We start from the raw sequence: 15,881 nt of genomic DNA on the forward strand, positions 1-15,881 counted from the left end.
GGCTGTGTTTGGTCTGCTTGTCGTGGTTTGTTCTTGAGGAATCTGCGCACTGTATTTTTTGAGTATCCGTTCTTCTTGAATACATTGTATATAGGTGGTCCTCCTCTGTTTTCCGAAGTTCGCCTGTGCTGCAGTGTGTGGTGGCTAGTTGGAATAGTGTTCTGGTACAGCTTCGTTGTATCACATCTATCCTGGGACAGGGTAAGCAAAGACATGCCAGAGAATTCCTAGAGGCCTGACACTCCACAACGCCATAAACAAGCACATAGATCTAGATGCCATCTATCAACCCCTCAGAAAACAAACAGGAAATGACATCACCACAAACCTCAGGAACCCCATCCAGGAGAAAGATATAAATAGAAAGCAGGAGGCAACAGCTTTGCTTCACTTGGAAGTCGCCACTGAAGATTACCTAGCCAGGTAATGAAACGTCTGGATATCAAACCTACAGCTCAGCGAGCAAACCTACACCCGATGCCTTTTAAATGTTGGAGATGTACCAGCCTCCACCACTTCCTCTCGCAACTCATTCCATTCATGCACCGTCCTCTGAGTGAAAAAGTTGCCCCTAGGTCCTTTTTAAATCTTTTCTTGCTCACCATAAACCCATCAGTTTTGGACTCCCCCACCCTGGGGAAAAGACCTTGGCTATTTACCCTATTCCCCTCATGATCTTATAAGCTTCTACAAGGTCACCCCTCAGCCTCCGACAATCCAGGGAAATAGCCCCAGCCTATTCAGCTTCTCCCTATAAATCAAATCCTCCAACCCTGGCAACATCATTGTAAATCTTTTCTGAACCTTTTCAAGTTTCACAGCATCATTCCTATAGCAGGGAGAACAGAACTGCACACAATATTCCAAAAGTGGCCTAACCGATGTCCTGTACAGTTGCAGCATGACCTCCTATACACAATGCACTGACCAATAAAGGCAAGCATACCAAACACCTTCTTCACTGTCCAATCTACCTATGGGTCTACTTTCAAGAAACTATGAACACGCACTCCAAGGTCTCTTTGTTAGCAACACTCCCCAGACTTTAAGTATATAAGTCATGTCCTGACTCCCATTCCCAAAATGTAACACCTTACATTTACCTAAATTAAACTGTCTGCCACTCCTCGATGCATTAACCCATCTGATCAAGATCCGGTTGTATTCTGAGGTAACCTTCTTTGCTGTCCACTACACTTCCAATTTTGGTGTTATCTGCAAAATTACTAACCAGATGTTAATTTTCAAATGACGAAAAGCATCAGACCCAGCAGTGATCATTGTGGCACACTGCTGATCACAGGCCTCCAGTCTGAAAAGCAAACCTCCACCACCCCATCCACTTGTCGTCTACCTTCAAGTCAGTTCTGTATTCAATAAAATTATTTATGAAATGTTCTACTCCAATGAATATACACACATATTGAATGAGTATATTCAGGACAGAGATTGGTCCATTTTAGAATAGAATGGAATCTGGAATATTGGTTAATGAAAAAACAATGGCAGAATGGAAGAAACTCCAAACAGAGTTGAATGGTGGAGCAAATTCAAAGGGTGACGTGGTTTACTCCTGCTTCTATTTGTTACATTTTACTGTTGTATGGAATAAATTGGCAATGTCACATAATGGTACATCATCTACACGAAGGAGCAAAATGTACTTGATTATATGCAAATATCTTGACATCAGAAAGTATTCAAAACTGAATAACGGGTCTCATTTTGGATAAATACTTATTCGAGACAAAATTTCCATGACACTATTACCTTCTGTGACTCCATTAATGCTGAGGGAGATTATAGCCAAGAAATCTTCACATTCTCCTTGTTCTAACTAGAAAAAAACATAAGAATAAAGCTAGTAAAACATATATGCTCAACAATTTTCATGGTTTATATGAAGTCCTAATATTTTGAACCCAGTTCAATTACTCTCCATTAAATTTAACATCGAAAAGACTATAATACCATGAACAAATAACAAGGTAAACTATCCAAATTACCAGACCTGGAATTCTGAAACTGATTTAATGGAAAACATTTTTTTAAACTTTGATTTCTAAATGAAATTATCCTCCAGAAGACTTTAATTGGAATTCTTTAAATTCAAGAATTCAATGTCAAGAACAAGCAGGTGACAAGTAGGCAATTGTGTAACAAAAATGGTCAACTGGAATTGGCTTCATCACCAGGTCAAAATCTTGAAATTCCTCATATAATGTTGTGGGAGTCGCTTTACAATACTGTTGTGATTCAAGGAGGTCACACACCTCTACATTCTGGAGAACAATGAGGAACGATAAAGTGGTAATAATATCCATATCCAAAACTCTTGTTGGATTTCAAAAGGTCAATATAAAAGAACGCAAATATATTTCTAAAAATGAAGTGTTTCTTTAATCTTAGTTTATCTATTAAAGTTTGATTTAAACATGTTTCACTTTTCAAGCAGTTAGGTAGATAGTATATAGATACTTGATTGAAGGTCCCATATGTTACAGTGATAGGTGCAGGTTGAAGTCCCACCCGCTCCAGTATTGTGTCATAAGACGCCTGAAAAAACTGATTAAAAATATCCACAGCTACTTGATTCCAGTTAGAGAGAATTCAAAAGCACACAGGAATCACTGACAGCAATTTCTGCATTTCCATGGTTAACTACATAAGTGCATTCTTCAGAAATTGTTGTGATTTTGTGCTTTCCTGTGCACTTTTGAATTCTCCCTAACTGAACCAAGTAGCTTTAAAAATCACACAACACATGGTTATAGTACAACTGGTTTAATTGGAAGCACTAGCTTTCAGAGCGCCGCTCCTTCATCAGGTGGTTGTGAAGGAGTGGAGGACACAATTGCAAGACACAGAATTTATAGCAAAAGTTTACAGTGTGATGTAACTGAAATTATACATTGAAAAATACTTTGATTGTTTGTTGAGTCTTTCATCTATTTGAATACTATAATAGTTTCACTTCTTTCATATGTAAATCACAAATTTTTTTTTTTTAAAAAGTTACATTCTCAGGTTAACTGTAACAATTGGCGTTAGCCAGAGAATATGTTGAAGGTGTTAGGCCCCTGTGTTCCCTGTCTGTGCCAGAATGTTTAGACTGATTCTAATCTAAAAAGTGAGTTAACAGAGTCTTCCATGAATTCATGAAGTTTTTGAGCTCTGAAAGCTAGTGTTTCCAATTAAACCAGTTGGACTATAACCTGGTGTTGTGTGATTTTTAAATTTGTATACCCCAGTCCAACACCAGCATATCCAAATCAGAAGTAGCTTTAAATCAACTTGTTAAGCAGCTTTCCTTGTGGGGCAACAAAGAATCATGGACAGTCAGTTCTGAAGATTGCACGTGCAGTTAATTTTGGAAATCCTAAAACTGATGTTTGTGATTCTATGTTGCCCTATAAGGAAAGATGCTGATATACTTCCAGATGAGAATCAAGTAGAATTCATTGAACTAATGAGAAACTCCCCTGCAGTTTTTTAAAACATCCAGATGTACTATGACGCACAACAAAATGATTCAACAGGAAAAGTTGAATGAAGTGTAATTGGCTTTCTAATGGGGCACTAGGTTCATAACTACCGTGTAAGCTATACTGATCCTAAAAAAAACTAAAGCTTATGATTAATAAATACCTGTTTTCCTACTATAGTAAAATTTAAATAATTTATCTTTTTAAAAAGATGTACTATTTACTCTACCACTTTAAATCAATGCGTATGTCACAATAATTTATATTGTCACTTGGAAAATGTTCACTTGTAATGAAGATCTCAATGCACTTTACTTCTTAAGGCATTGTCTGGGAATACTTCAATGTTGTTGGCTAGGTACCCTGCTTGATGATAGTACTTTTACTGTACATCACCAGCAATACTTGGTGCCAGATTTATTCAAAGTTGGTGGGTGGCACGGTGGCTCACCATGCCAGGGACCTGGGTTTGCTTCCATTATCAGGCTACTGTCTGTGTGGAGTTTGCGCATTCTCCCTGTGTCAGTGTAGGTTTCCTCTGGGTGGTCCGGTTTCCTCCCACAATCCAAAGATGTGCAGGTTAGGTGGATTGGCCATACTAAATTGCCCACAGTGCTCACACGTGTAGGTTCGGTACATTAATCAGTAAATATAGAGTAATATGGTAGGGAAATGGGTTTGGGTGGAATACTCTTCGGAGGGTCAGTGTGGACTTGTTGGGCCAAAAGGCCTGTTTCCACACTACAGGGATTCTATGCATCTATGATTTTTGGGAAAAAAATCCACAGCTCGCTGTTATTGAGTACCAGTGCAGGGAATTTATGAGTGTGCGTCAATCAAGAAGATTGTTTTATCTTGAATGGCATCAAGCTTTATCACTGTTGTTGCATCTGCATTCATCCAACCAAAAGACAGAGTATCCATTACATTCCCAACTTGGGCCTTGTATGTGGTGAGCAGACTTATGGAAGTTACAAGTCTTAATGGATTTGTACGTGAAGTGCTTCAGCACCTGAAGAGTTGCAAATGGTTCTGAAGAATGCGCAAACATCAGTTAACATGCCCATTTCTGACCTCCTCAAGGAGAGAAGGTCATTGATGAAGCAGCTGAAGTTGTGTGGAAAATAGACAAGGAAATGGAAATTTTGAAGATCAAAGGTCCAGATCAAAAAGTAATTTGAATTGTCTCCCATAGTTCTTATTAATTTCAGCAATGTCGGTAGGCTGTCTGTAAAACTATGATCGTTCTACGTTTTGATAGCTGATCTGGTAGCCTTGTGTCTTTCCTTGCATTGGAATTCCTTCCAAGTTTTGGTTTTTCTGTCTTCTCACTCACAGTGAGTGATGGGAGAAAAAGATGCTTTCTGTTTGCCAGTTCTGGAGGTCTCCAGCTGCTCTGCACTCCGAGGTCTGTAACAAATTACAGCGCGACCAGAGGTTTTTAATCAGGCAGTGTTCCCTTAAATGAAGGGCACCTGTTACCGCTTTGTCTCAAAGTAACTATCTCACTGCTTTTAAAAACAATATTGCCTTGCACAGCTAAAAATATGCATCACTTGATTCTCTCTATGCCCATCCAAAGTTAAAATTTCTTATGGTATCTCAGCTTTGTAGCAGTCTAACTTCCAATCCAGTTTATAGCCCAAAGGGGAAAAAATATGGTCCCTTCCACTTGTACATCATGAACACTAATAACTATGAAGAGAAAGTGAGGTCTGCAGATGCTGGAGATCAGAGCTGGAAATGTGTTGCTGGAAAAGCGCAGCAGGTCAGGCAGCATCCAGGGAACAGGAGAATCTCCTGTTCCCTGGATGCTGCCTGACCTGCTGCGCTTTTCCAGCAACACATTTCCAACACTAATAACCATGTCTGTGTCAGATAGATATACTGCATAATATTCACAAATGTACATATTTCAATCAATCATTATCACTACATGTAGCACCTAAAAAGTACCTCACGTTATCACATACAAATCGATTCTACTGAGACTTACAATTTTTTCTTCCAGAACACCTCTAAATGCTTGATCCAATGTTGTTTTCTTTTCTGTTTCACTGTATAGAGACAAAGGAAATCCATAAACAAACATTCCGTTCTTTGATAATCACAAAAGCCAGATTTGTTCAACAACAAGTTCTGAGTGGGCAATAAAAATATTAATTCACTCACCCTCCACTTAATTGGCTGAAGATAAGAATTAGTGGCTTGACATTCTTGATGCTCAAAGCTTCCTTTGTATAAATCTAGTAACAAAAATAAATTGCGACAATGTTCTCATAATCAAGCATGAAATTATTGTATAAGAGTTGCTATATATACTCAAAGTTAATTTGTTGTCTGTGTGAATAAGCCTCCTAAAACAAATTTGGTCCTGTTGACAATTTCCAATGATCTGAAGCTTAAACCAATATGCTGTGTAGAGTGTGGCACACAAGCCAATGAAATACATGCAAAATTGATTTGAAGATGCCGGTGTTGGACTGGGGTGTAGACCCCAGTCCAACACCGGCACCTCCAAATTATGTAAAGTATAAATGACGTAGATGAAGTCAACAGAATAGCTTGTTTTTTTGCTATATATTCTATGTAGTGCACTACAACCTAGACACTTATCTTGATGCTGGGGACCAATCTTGTGGCTTTTGCATCACTGACTTGAATATTTTTCCCATGTCTCAGTCACTAGAGTTTAGGCATATGATTCAAGGTCTGCACAAAGAATTGTACCATTGATCCTGACTTGTGTCATATTATTCTGATTATGTTAACTTAAAATCTATTAATTTTTCTTACTACTTCTGTATTCCATTGAACGTGAACATGCATTTGCAACCATAATAATACTCTTCATGAAATACTTGTCTCTGTTTCTCTTTCCTGTATGTAATAGTTTATGCTTCTCTGTATTAAGTTTAATTTGTCATTGCTCTGCCCACTTACTTACAACTTAGTTTTTGAGCTGTCTCCGTTAATTCCAGTCTGACCTGATGTTACCATAGAATGAATTCCCAGTGTGGGAACAGGCCCTTCGGCCCAAAAAGTCCACTCAGACCCATTTCCCTACTTCCTATATTTACCCCTGACGAAAGCACCTAATCTACACATCCCGGAACACTATGGGCAATTTACCATGGCCAATTTCACCTAACCTGCACATCTTTGGATTGTGGGAGGAAACTGGAGCATATAAGACAATTGGACCAGTTTGCATCAAGTTTTACTGGGTTTTAATGTTGAAAAGTATGGTGCTGAAAAAGCATAGCTGGTTAAGCAGCATCCTAGGAGCAGGAGGGTCGATGTTTTGAGCATAAGCTCTTCATCAGGAATGCTGCCTGACTAGCTGTACTTTTCCAGCACCTCACTTTTCAAGTCTGATCACCAGCATCTGCAGTTATCACTTTGTCCTGGTTTTTAATGTTGCAAATTATAACTGATACAACATTGTTGCCTAAAAATGCTGCTTTTGAATTGTGTAACCCTAGAAACAGCCATGCCTTATAAACAATTTTCTGGCCTGCAATGTTGCTTTTGGTGATTTCTTCATTTCTGTCAATAAACTTGAATCTTCAATTTATTTTCTAATGATGTTTCTTTTTTCCTGACCTAAGTACATACACTGCATATTTATCTAGTGGTTTGTTTACAACTTAACTTCACAGTCAGCAAGTTCTCTAGTGTCTGCTTGAATTTTGTTGCATTTTTCCTCATATGAAAACAAAAGAACTGAAATATTTAATTAATACTTTGCCATTTCTGTCATTGCCAGAACTTACCTTAATCATTGTTTAGTGGCCCAATCACTACTTAAGTTCTCCTTTGATGTGTGTCAATAGAACAAATTATTTAATTTATATTCCTTACTAATTTCAGTGCAAAATTTATCCTTGCCTTACTGATTTATTTTTCCCTTATATTTATTCTCTTTGGTTCATCCTATACCCTATTGCCAGCTTCTCAGATGGTATTTTAGCAATTCTTGCCTGTCTTTTTCTTGAGATTCAATTTTTCCTTTGTATCTACATCATAAGACCATAAGACACAGGAGCAGAAATTAGGCCAGTGAGTCTGCTCTGCCATTAAATCATGGCTGATAAGTTTCTCAACCCATTCTCTTGCTTTCTTCCTGTAACCCTTGGTCCCCTTTACAATCAAGAAGCTATCTATCTCCATCTTAAATATATTCAATGATCTGGTCTCCACAGCCTTCTCTGGTAGTGAATTCCATAGATTCATTACTTTCTGGCTGAAGAAGTTTCTCCTTATCTCCACTCTAAAAGGTCTTCCCTTTACTCTAAGGCTGTGTCCTCAGGTCCTACCAATGGAAACATCTTCCCAACACCCACACAGTCCAGGCCATTCAGTATTCTGTAAGTTTCAATTCGATCCTCCCTCATCCTTCTGAACTCCATCAAGTATAGAACTAGAGTTCTCAAACTTTCCTCATATGTTCACCTTTTCATTCCTGGGATCATTGTTGTGAACCTCCTCTGAACACGCTCCAAAGCCAGTGCATTCTTCCTGAGATATGGGGCCCAAAACCGTGCACAATACTTCAAATGCGGTCTAACCAGAGCCTTATACAGCCTCAGAAGTACATCCCTGCTTTTATATTCAAGCCCTTTCAAAATAAACACCAACATTGCATTTGCCTTACTGACTACTGACTCAACCTCCAAGTTTGCCTTGTGAGAATCCTGGACTAAAACTACCAAGCCTCTTTGCACTTCAAACTTGTGAATTTTCTCCCCACTTAAAAAATAGTCCATGCTTCTATTCCTCTTACCAGAGTGCATGACCTCACACTGTCTTGAAGTCCAGGTAGATAACAGCCAGTGGCTCTCCTTGGTCTAACCTGCTTGTTGCTTCTTCAAAAACTTCTAGCTGATTTGTCAGACATATCTTTCCCTTGATGAAATCGTGCTGATTTTGCCTTATTTTACCATACCATTCCAAGCATTCACAAATCTCATTCTTCATAATGGACTCCAAAACCTTGCCCTCAACCGAGACTGGGCTAATCAGCCTGTAATTTTCTGTCTTTTGCCTTACTCCCTTCTTAAACAGGGGTGTCACGTTAGCGATTTTCAGTTATCTAGTACCCTCCCTGACTCTAGCGATTCCTGAAAGTCACCATTAACGCCTCCACTATCTCTTCAGCTGTTTTCTTTAGAACTCTGGGGTTAGCGAGTTTTGAAAAGATTTGTAGCTCAGGTTGAGTTTCTGGATGTAGGCTTGCTCGCTGAGCTGGAAGGTTCAGTTTCAGACATTTCATCACCATACTCGATAACATCATCAGTGAGCCTCCGGATGAAGCACTGGTGTTACGGCCTGCTTTATGTGTTTAGGTTTCATTGGGTTTGGTGACTTCATTTTCTGTGGCAATGCCATTTCCTGTTCTTTTTCTCAGAGGGTGGTAAATGAGATCCAAGTCAATATGTTTGTTGATAGAGCTCCACTTGGAATGCCATGCTTCTAGGAATTGTCTCGCATGTCTGTTTGGCTTGTCCTGAGCTGAATGTGTTGTCCTTCTTCATCTATATGTAAAGATACTAGTGAGTGGGTGATGTCTTTTTGTGGCTAGATGATGTTCATGTATCCTGGTGGCTAGTTTTCTGCCTGTTTATCCAATGTAGTGTTTTGCAAAACTAATGTAATTTACAAAATACCTTGCAAGAATTGTAACAAACACTACGTTGGACAAACAGGCACGAGCCACCAGGATACATGAACATCATCTAGTCACAAAAAGACATGATCCACTCTCACTAGTATCTTTACATAAAGATGAGGAAAGACACCACTTCGTGTGGGACAACACATCCATCCTCGGACAAGCCAAACACAGACACGTTCAAGAATTCCTAAAAGCATGGCATTCCAACCGGAACTTTATCAACAAACATATTGACTTGGATCCCATTTATCACCCCTGAGAAAAAGAACAGGAAATGACACTACTGCTGGAAATGACTTCACCAGCCCCAAGGAAACCTAAAAACAAATTAAAAAACGGGCCATACCACCAGTGCTTCATCTGGAGGCTCACTGATGATGTTACCCAGTATGGTGACAAAATGAGCAAACCTACATCCAGAACTTTAGTGTAGTCAATCTGGTCCAGGTGATTTATCCATCTTCAGGCCATTCAATTTTTCTCGTACCTTCTCCTTGTTAGTTAATAGCCTCCATACTCAGGTCTGCCCCTAACTCTCTTGAATATTTGTGCCATTACTCAAGACTTCCACTGTGAAGACAGACATGAAGTAACTATTGAGTTCCTCAGCTATTTCCTTGTTCCCATTACTATCTCTCGTACATCCTTTTTCCAGTGGTCCAATTTTCACTCTTGCCTCTCTTTTGCCCTTTATGTATCTAAAGAAACTCTTACTGTCTGCCTTTATATTACTGGCTAGCCTACCCTCACATTTAATCTTCTCTTTCTTTCGTCTCTCTTTTGCTTTTTAAAATATTTAAAAGACACTCCCAGAAGTGGACATCTTGTTTTTTAAAGATTTTTTCCCAGTTTAATTGTAGATCCATTTTGTGTCCTCTGATTTTGCATTTTCCAGCCTATTTACTTTTTTCCTCCAAAAGTCTCACCCAATTCAAATATTGAACAATACTATGTTGTAATTACAAACAAAAACAGAAATTGCTGGATGAACTCAGCAGGATCTGTGGAGAGAGATCAGAGTTAATGCTTTGGGTCAGGTGACCCTTCCTTCAAACTATGTTGCAATTAATCAATTATGACACTCCAAAACCCTTAGATCTGCTTTCTGCTTTGAATTATAACTACAAAAATATCAGATAGTGATTCTTACGTTGGACTTCCAGCACAGAGAAAGAAAGGATTCCTATAAACACTAAAATCTCAATGCCTTTTTGTTACTTCATCCAGCCAGTTTAGTTGAAGGTAATCTAAATATTTAATGCATTTGACTCGCTGCCTGCTATTCAGCTCATAATTATTTTTTCCAATTCCCTTTTAAGTATCTAGTCCTTTAGTGTACTATAGGCATGTTGACAGATCCCTCGTCTTTTAACACAAATCCTGTACTTATCCTTTTACTGGTTAAGAATCCTCGATTAACTGATAACCCTTCAAAGCTGCAGGTTTCGATCGAGCTCCAAAGACTTGAGCGCACAATCAAAACTGACATTTTCATGTTGTACTAAAACAGCTCAATACAGTCAGGATGATCTTTCAGCCAAGACTTCAAATGCAAAAAACCCATTAGGTGTACACTGTACAATCTGAAAAACGGAGGTTTGCTTGGTGATCTGACCAGTAATTAGTTAACAATTAATATCAATAAACAACCGCTTTTAAAAAGCAGCAAGTGAATATGCGATAAATTAGTGAACATATCAGTTTAATTCAGCACGCAAGTCGACTACATTGGGTGCGAATAATGCGGAATTTTATAAAATTAGTGCCGCACCACATTTCCAGATTAGTGTTGAATGTCGCTTTTGACGGGAACTTGCTCCCTCCCTGCCCATTTAATGGGAACTACCTACACCATCTGCGATATATGCAGCAACAATGAGAAATGACCAAATATTATCGGACACAAAAGTGCAGACAATTCCTTACACTGAATTTCTGTCGAGCCTCATTAAACTGGAACAAACCAGGAGACATGTTGACCGGAAGTCCTGAGCGCGATGCAAGCCGGGAAGCAGAATCTAGACATAATGGCGCCCCCTCAGTTCGGATGTATTGTTGACAAAATATGACAGGTGGAAGATGGGAGAAAGACCAACCTCATGTGGGATATTATGCAGAACCTAATATTATAGTGTGCAACGTTGTATTTATTAAATCAAGCACATAGATTCAAGGATTTGAGATAAAGAGATGAGGGGAAATTTGAGGACAATTCTTTCGGTAATGACCAGGATCTTGCAGCAGGCAGTGCAAGTCGAGACAACAATTTTCAAAGGAAATTGGTTGGGCGTGGGAAGGGACAACTAAACTGCGTGACACAGAGTAGGCATTGACTTAGTGGCCCCCAATTACATTGTTACATGTTGTAAATTGTTCCATAACAGTATGCAGAATGACCTGATGAAGGAGCAATGCTCCAAAAGCTAGTGCTTCCAAATAAACCTGTTGCACTATAACCTGATGTTGTGTGATTTTTAACATTGTCCACCCCTGTCTAACACCAGCACCTCCAAGTCACAGAGGCCAATATAGTAGTTTGCAACATTAAAAACCAGTAAAACTCGATGCATACCGGTCCAATTTGTCTTAGATACCAGAAAATAGATCTCCAGTGTAACCTGTATGTTTTTTTCCAGGGTTTACTGTTTATTTACATTTTCTTCAGGCTGGGAGGAAGCCCAATAGTCTGCAACATAATGCAGACTATTTTTGTCTATACTTTTGCATGGAGGCCAACATCCAAAGGGCACAATATAGTATTTAACAGTATTCTGAAGAACCCAAAGTTACACTTTGAAAAATTACAGAGACAACATGACTTGATTATTGCTTGATTTATTGTTGGCACACGTACCAAGATACAGTGAAAAGTGTTATGTTGTATACTGTACAGGCAGATTGTACCATGCAAAGTGCATTAGGGTAGCAGAACAGAGTGCAGAATACAATGTTTCAGCTGCAGAGAAGGTGCATAGAAAAATCAGAAGTAACATTTGAGAGGTCATTTAAAAGTCTGATAACAGCAGGGAAGAAGCTGATCTTGAATCCATTGGCATATGTATTCAAACTTTTATACCTTCCAACTAATGAAAAAGAGCGAAAGTATAACCAGCGTGACAGGGGACTTTGTTGATAGTGGTTGCTTTCCCGAAGCAGCGGGAAGTATAGATGGGATCGATGGATGGAAGGCCGGTTTGCGTGGTGAATTGGACTGTTAGTTTTTGAGGTCTTGGGAAGAGCAGTTTGGCAACTGCTCGTAGTATTGCATCCAGATAGGATGCTTTCAATGGTGCATCTATAAAAGTTGATAAGTCCTTGTGGACATTATGAATTTTTTTTTAACCTCTTGAGGAAGTAGAGACATTGTTGTGCTTTCTTGACTGTCACATCGATGTGGGTGGACCAGAACAGATTGTTGGTGATCATCACTCCCAGTAACTTGACGGTCTTGACCATCTCCATCTCAGCATACAGGGACGTGTCCTCCAGTCAGCTTCTTGGAAGTCAAGCACATAAAATGCTGGAAATATTCAATCGATCTTAGAAGCACCTGCTAAAAGAAAGTAATGTTGATGTTTTGTGACCTGTCATGATTAGATTCCCTACGGTGTGGAAACAGGCCATTCAGCCCAACCAGTCCATACTGACCCTCCGAAGAGTAACCCACCTAGACCTATTTCCCTCTGACTAATGTACCTAACACTGGGCAATTCAGCATGGCCAATTCACCTAACCTGCACATCTTTGGACTGTGGGAGCTTCTCGATCCTGGAACAATCTTACAAGCTGGGTGGCATGATAGCTCAGTGGTTACCACTGCTGCCTGTAAATATATGGCTTAGTTTGAGGCATTCAGAAGCCTTTAATGATAGATTTGTTTCAGTACTTATAATACAATGTTATACTTAACCATTAACTAGCGGGGGGATCCAAGATGGCGGTGACCCAGTAAGACTGAGTCTATAGTGCTCCTCCCAAGACTTGGGCACAGTGGGTCACCTACCCCCTACCAAGCTCACCAAATCATTTATAATAGTTTTGTAATTTAATTAGTTGTGTAATATTACATTTAAACAATTTAATCCTAAGTTAAAATGACTAAAGGGAAGGGAGCCCGCAGCTCTCAGCAAGCAGGAACCCCTCCCCCACACTCTCCAGCTGCAGCAGAGGCGTCCACAGCCGCCCCGGGGGACTTACCAACAGTAACAAGCCTTGCAGAAATGATTTCCAAGCTTGACTCGAAGATCGATGCCTTTATCGTCGAATCCAGGAACCGTTGGGAGTCGTTGTCGGCCGCGCTGAAGAAGCACGACCGTGAAATTGAAGAAATTCAACGCCGAGTCGGAGGGGCGGAGCTAAAGACCGCGACCTCCGAGACAACCGCTCAATCAGCCGTGGATCAGGTCCGGACTCTCGAGCAGCGAGTCCGGACCTTGGAAAATCATATTGACGACCTCGATAATCAAGGTCGCCGAAAAAATATTCATTTGCTGGGCCTTCCCGAACGGGAAGAGGAAGGCCAGCTTACAGCATTCCTGGAGCAGTGGCTGCCACAACTTTTAAATCTGCAAGCTGGACCAGGCCAGGTAAGGGTGGAATGGGCCTACCGAGTAGCAATACGCAGGCCTGGCTCAAACCAGCGCCCACGCCCGGTCCTGTTCCGGCTGCAGAGCTACAGGGAGAGGCAGAAACTCCTAGAAGCCTCTAGAAATCTCGGAAAAGACCCCCAAGCTATGATCTACAAAGGATCCAAGATCATGCTATTTCAGGACTTTTCCCCGGCTCTGGTTCGAAAGAGGAAGGCATTCGACGAGGCGAAGAAGCGTTTAAGGGACTTAAATGTACAGTACTCCTTACGCTACCCAGCGATAGAACATAGAAGAACATAGAAGAATACAGCGCAGTACAGGCCCTTTGGCCCTCGATGTTGCGCCGATCCAAGCCCACCTAACCTATACTAACCCACTATCCTCCATATACCTATCCAATGCCCGCTTAAATGCCCATAAAGAGGGAGAGTCCACCACTGCAACTGGCAGGGCATTCCATGAACTTACAACTCGCTGAGTGAAAAACCTACCCCTAACTTCAGTCCTATATAGTGAGAAGGCTCATCGGGGAATGTGCAGAGTTAATTCAACTTTTCAGAAAACAAGACCCACAAAACCTTTCAAATGCACATCATTTCCATCTGGTTTCCAAGAATTTGCATTGCAAAGTATTGTGGTGTAGAACCCCACATGTACACCCTGCAGTTTTGGAATTATCCACCTTTGTGCATGAAATGGAGTTTTAGAACATAAAACAGAAATACAGCGCAGAACAGGCCCTTCAGCCCTCAATGTTGCGCCGACCTGTGAACTATTCTCAGCTCATCTCCCTACACTATCCCATTATCATCCATGTGCTTATCCAAGGATTGTTTAAATGCCCCTAAAGGCAGGTAAGGCATTCCATGCCCTTACCACTCTCTGAGTAAACAACCTGTCTCTGACATCTGTCTTAAATCTATCACCACTCAATTTGTAGTTTTGCAAATTACAAGCTGACATCATCATTCTAGGAAAAAGACTTCTACTGTCTACCCTACCTAATCCTCTGATCATCTTGTATGTGTCTAGCAAATCCCCTCTTAACCTTCTTCTTTCCAATGAGAACAGACCCAAGTCTTTCAGCCTTTCCTCATAAGACCTTCCCTCCAGACCAGGCAACATCCTGGTAAATCTCCTCTGCACCTTTTCCAATGCTTCTACATCCTTCCTGTAATGGGGTGACCAGAGCTGTACACAATATTCCTAGTGTGGCAGCACTAGTTGCAACATGATATTCCCGGCTCGGGTGGCAACTTACAGGGATCTATGCACATGGACTCCAAGATCCCTTTGCACATCCACACTACCAAGAATCTTTCCATTGACCCAGTATTCTGCCTACCTGCTATTCTTCCCAAAGTGCATCACCTCACATTTAGCTGCATTGAGCTCCATTTGCCACCTCTCAACCCAATTCTGCAGATTATCCAAGTCCTCCTGCAACCAGTAATATTCTTCCAAACTGTCCACTACTCCACTGACTTTAGTGTCATCTGCAAACTTACTAACCCATCCACCTATGCCTGCGTCTAAGTCATTTATAAAAATAATGAACAGCTGTGGTCCCAAAACAGATCCTTGTGGCACACCACTAGTAATCAGACTCCAGACTGAATATTTTCCATCAACACCACTCGCTGCCTTCTTTCAGAAAGCAAGTTTCTAATCCAAACTGCTAAATCACCCTCAATTCCATGCCTCTGCATTTTATCCAACAGCCTACCATGTAGAATCTTATCAGAGGCTTTACTGAAGTCCATGTATACCACATCAACTGCCCTACCCTCATCTACATGCTTGGTCACCTTCTCAAAAAACTCAATAAGGTTTGTGAGACACGACCTTGACAAAAACATGTTGACTATCTGAAATCAAATTATTGCTTGCTAGATGATTATAAATCCTATCTCTTATAATTCTTTCCAAAACCTTTCCTACAACAAAAATAAGGCTCACTGATCTATAATTACCTGAGTCATCTCTACTGCCCTTCCTGAACAAGGGCACATTTGCAATCCTCCAATGCTCTGCTACTAAACCTGTAGACAATGACGACTCAAATATCAAACCCTAAGGCTCTGCTATCTCCTCCCTCGCTTCCCAGAGAATCCTCGGATAAATCCCATC

The 15,881-nt window shown here is 40.4% G+C and overlaps 1 protein-coding gene across 3 annotated transcripts in view; it reads right to left on the bottom strand.

Moving 5' to 3' along the window:
* The window catches only part of thoc1 (THO complex 1), an 86,606-nt gene extending 75,411 nt beyond the window's left edge, over positions 1 to 11,195 (bottom strand). For all 3 annotated transcript variants that reach the window (XM_043688247.1, XM_043688246.1, XM_043688248.1), the window contains exons 1-4: positions 11,089 to 11,195; positions 5,658 to 5,731; positions 5,482 to 5,542; positions 1,771 to 1,837 (exon numbers count right to left, since the gene is read on the bottom strand). In XM_043688247.1, coding sequence (XP_043544182.1) covers positions 1,771 to 1,837; positions 5,482 to 5,542; positions 5,658 to 5,731; positions 11,089 to 11,136 — 250 coding nt within the window. In that variant the 5' untranslated portion in view covers positions 11,137 to 11,195. The remainder of the gene's footprint in view (positions 1 to 1,770; positions 1,838 to 5,481; positions 5,543 to 5,657; positions 5,732 to 11,088) is intronic.
* Positions 11,196 to 15,881: the final 4,686 nt, after the last annotated feature.

This window comes from Chiloscyllium plagiosum, chromosome 4, assembly GCF_004010195.1.
Source record: "Chiloscyllium plagiosum isolate BGI_BamShark_2017 chromosome 4, ASM401019v2, whole genome shotgun sequence".
NCBI classification, from domain to species: domain Eukaryota; kingdom Metazoa; phylum Chordata; class Chondrichthyes; order Orectolobiformes; family Hemiscylliidae; genus Chiloscyllium; species Chiloscyllium plagiosum.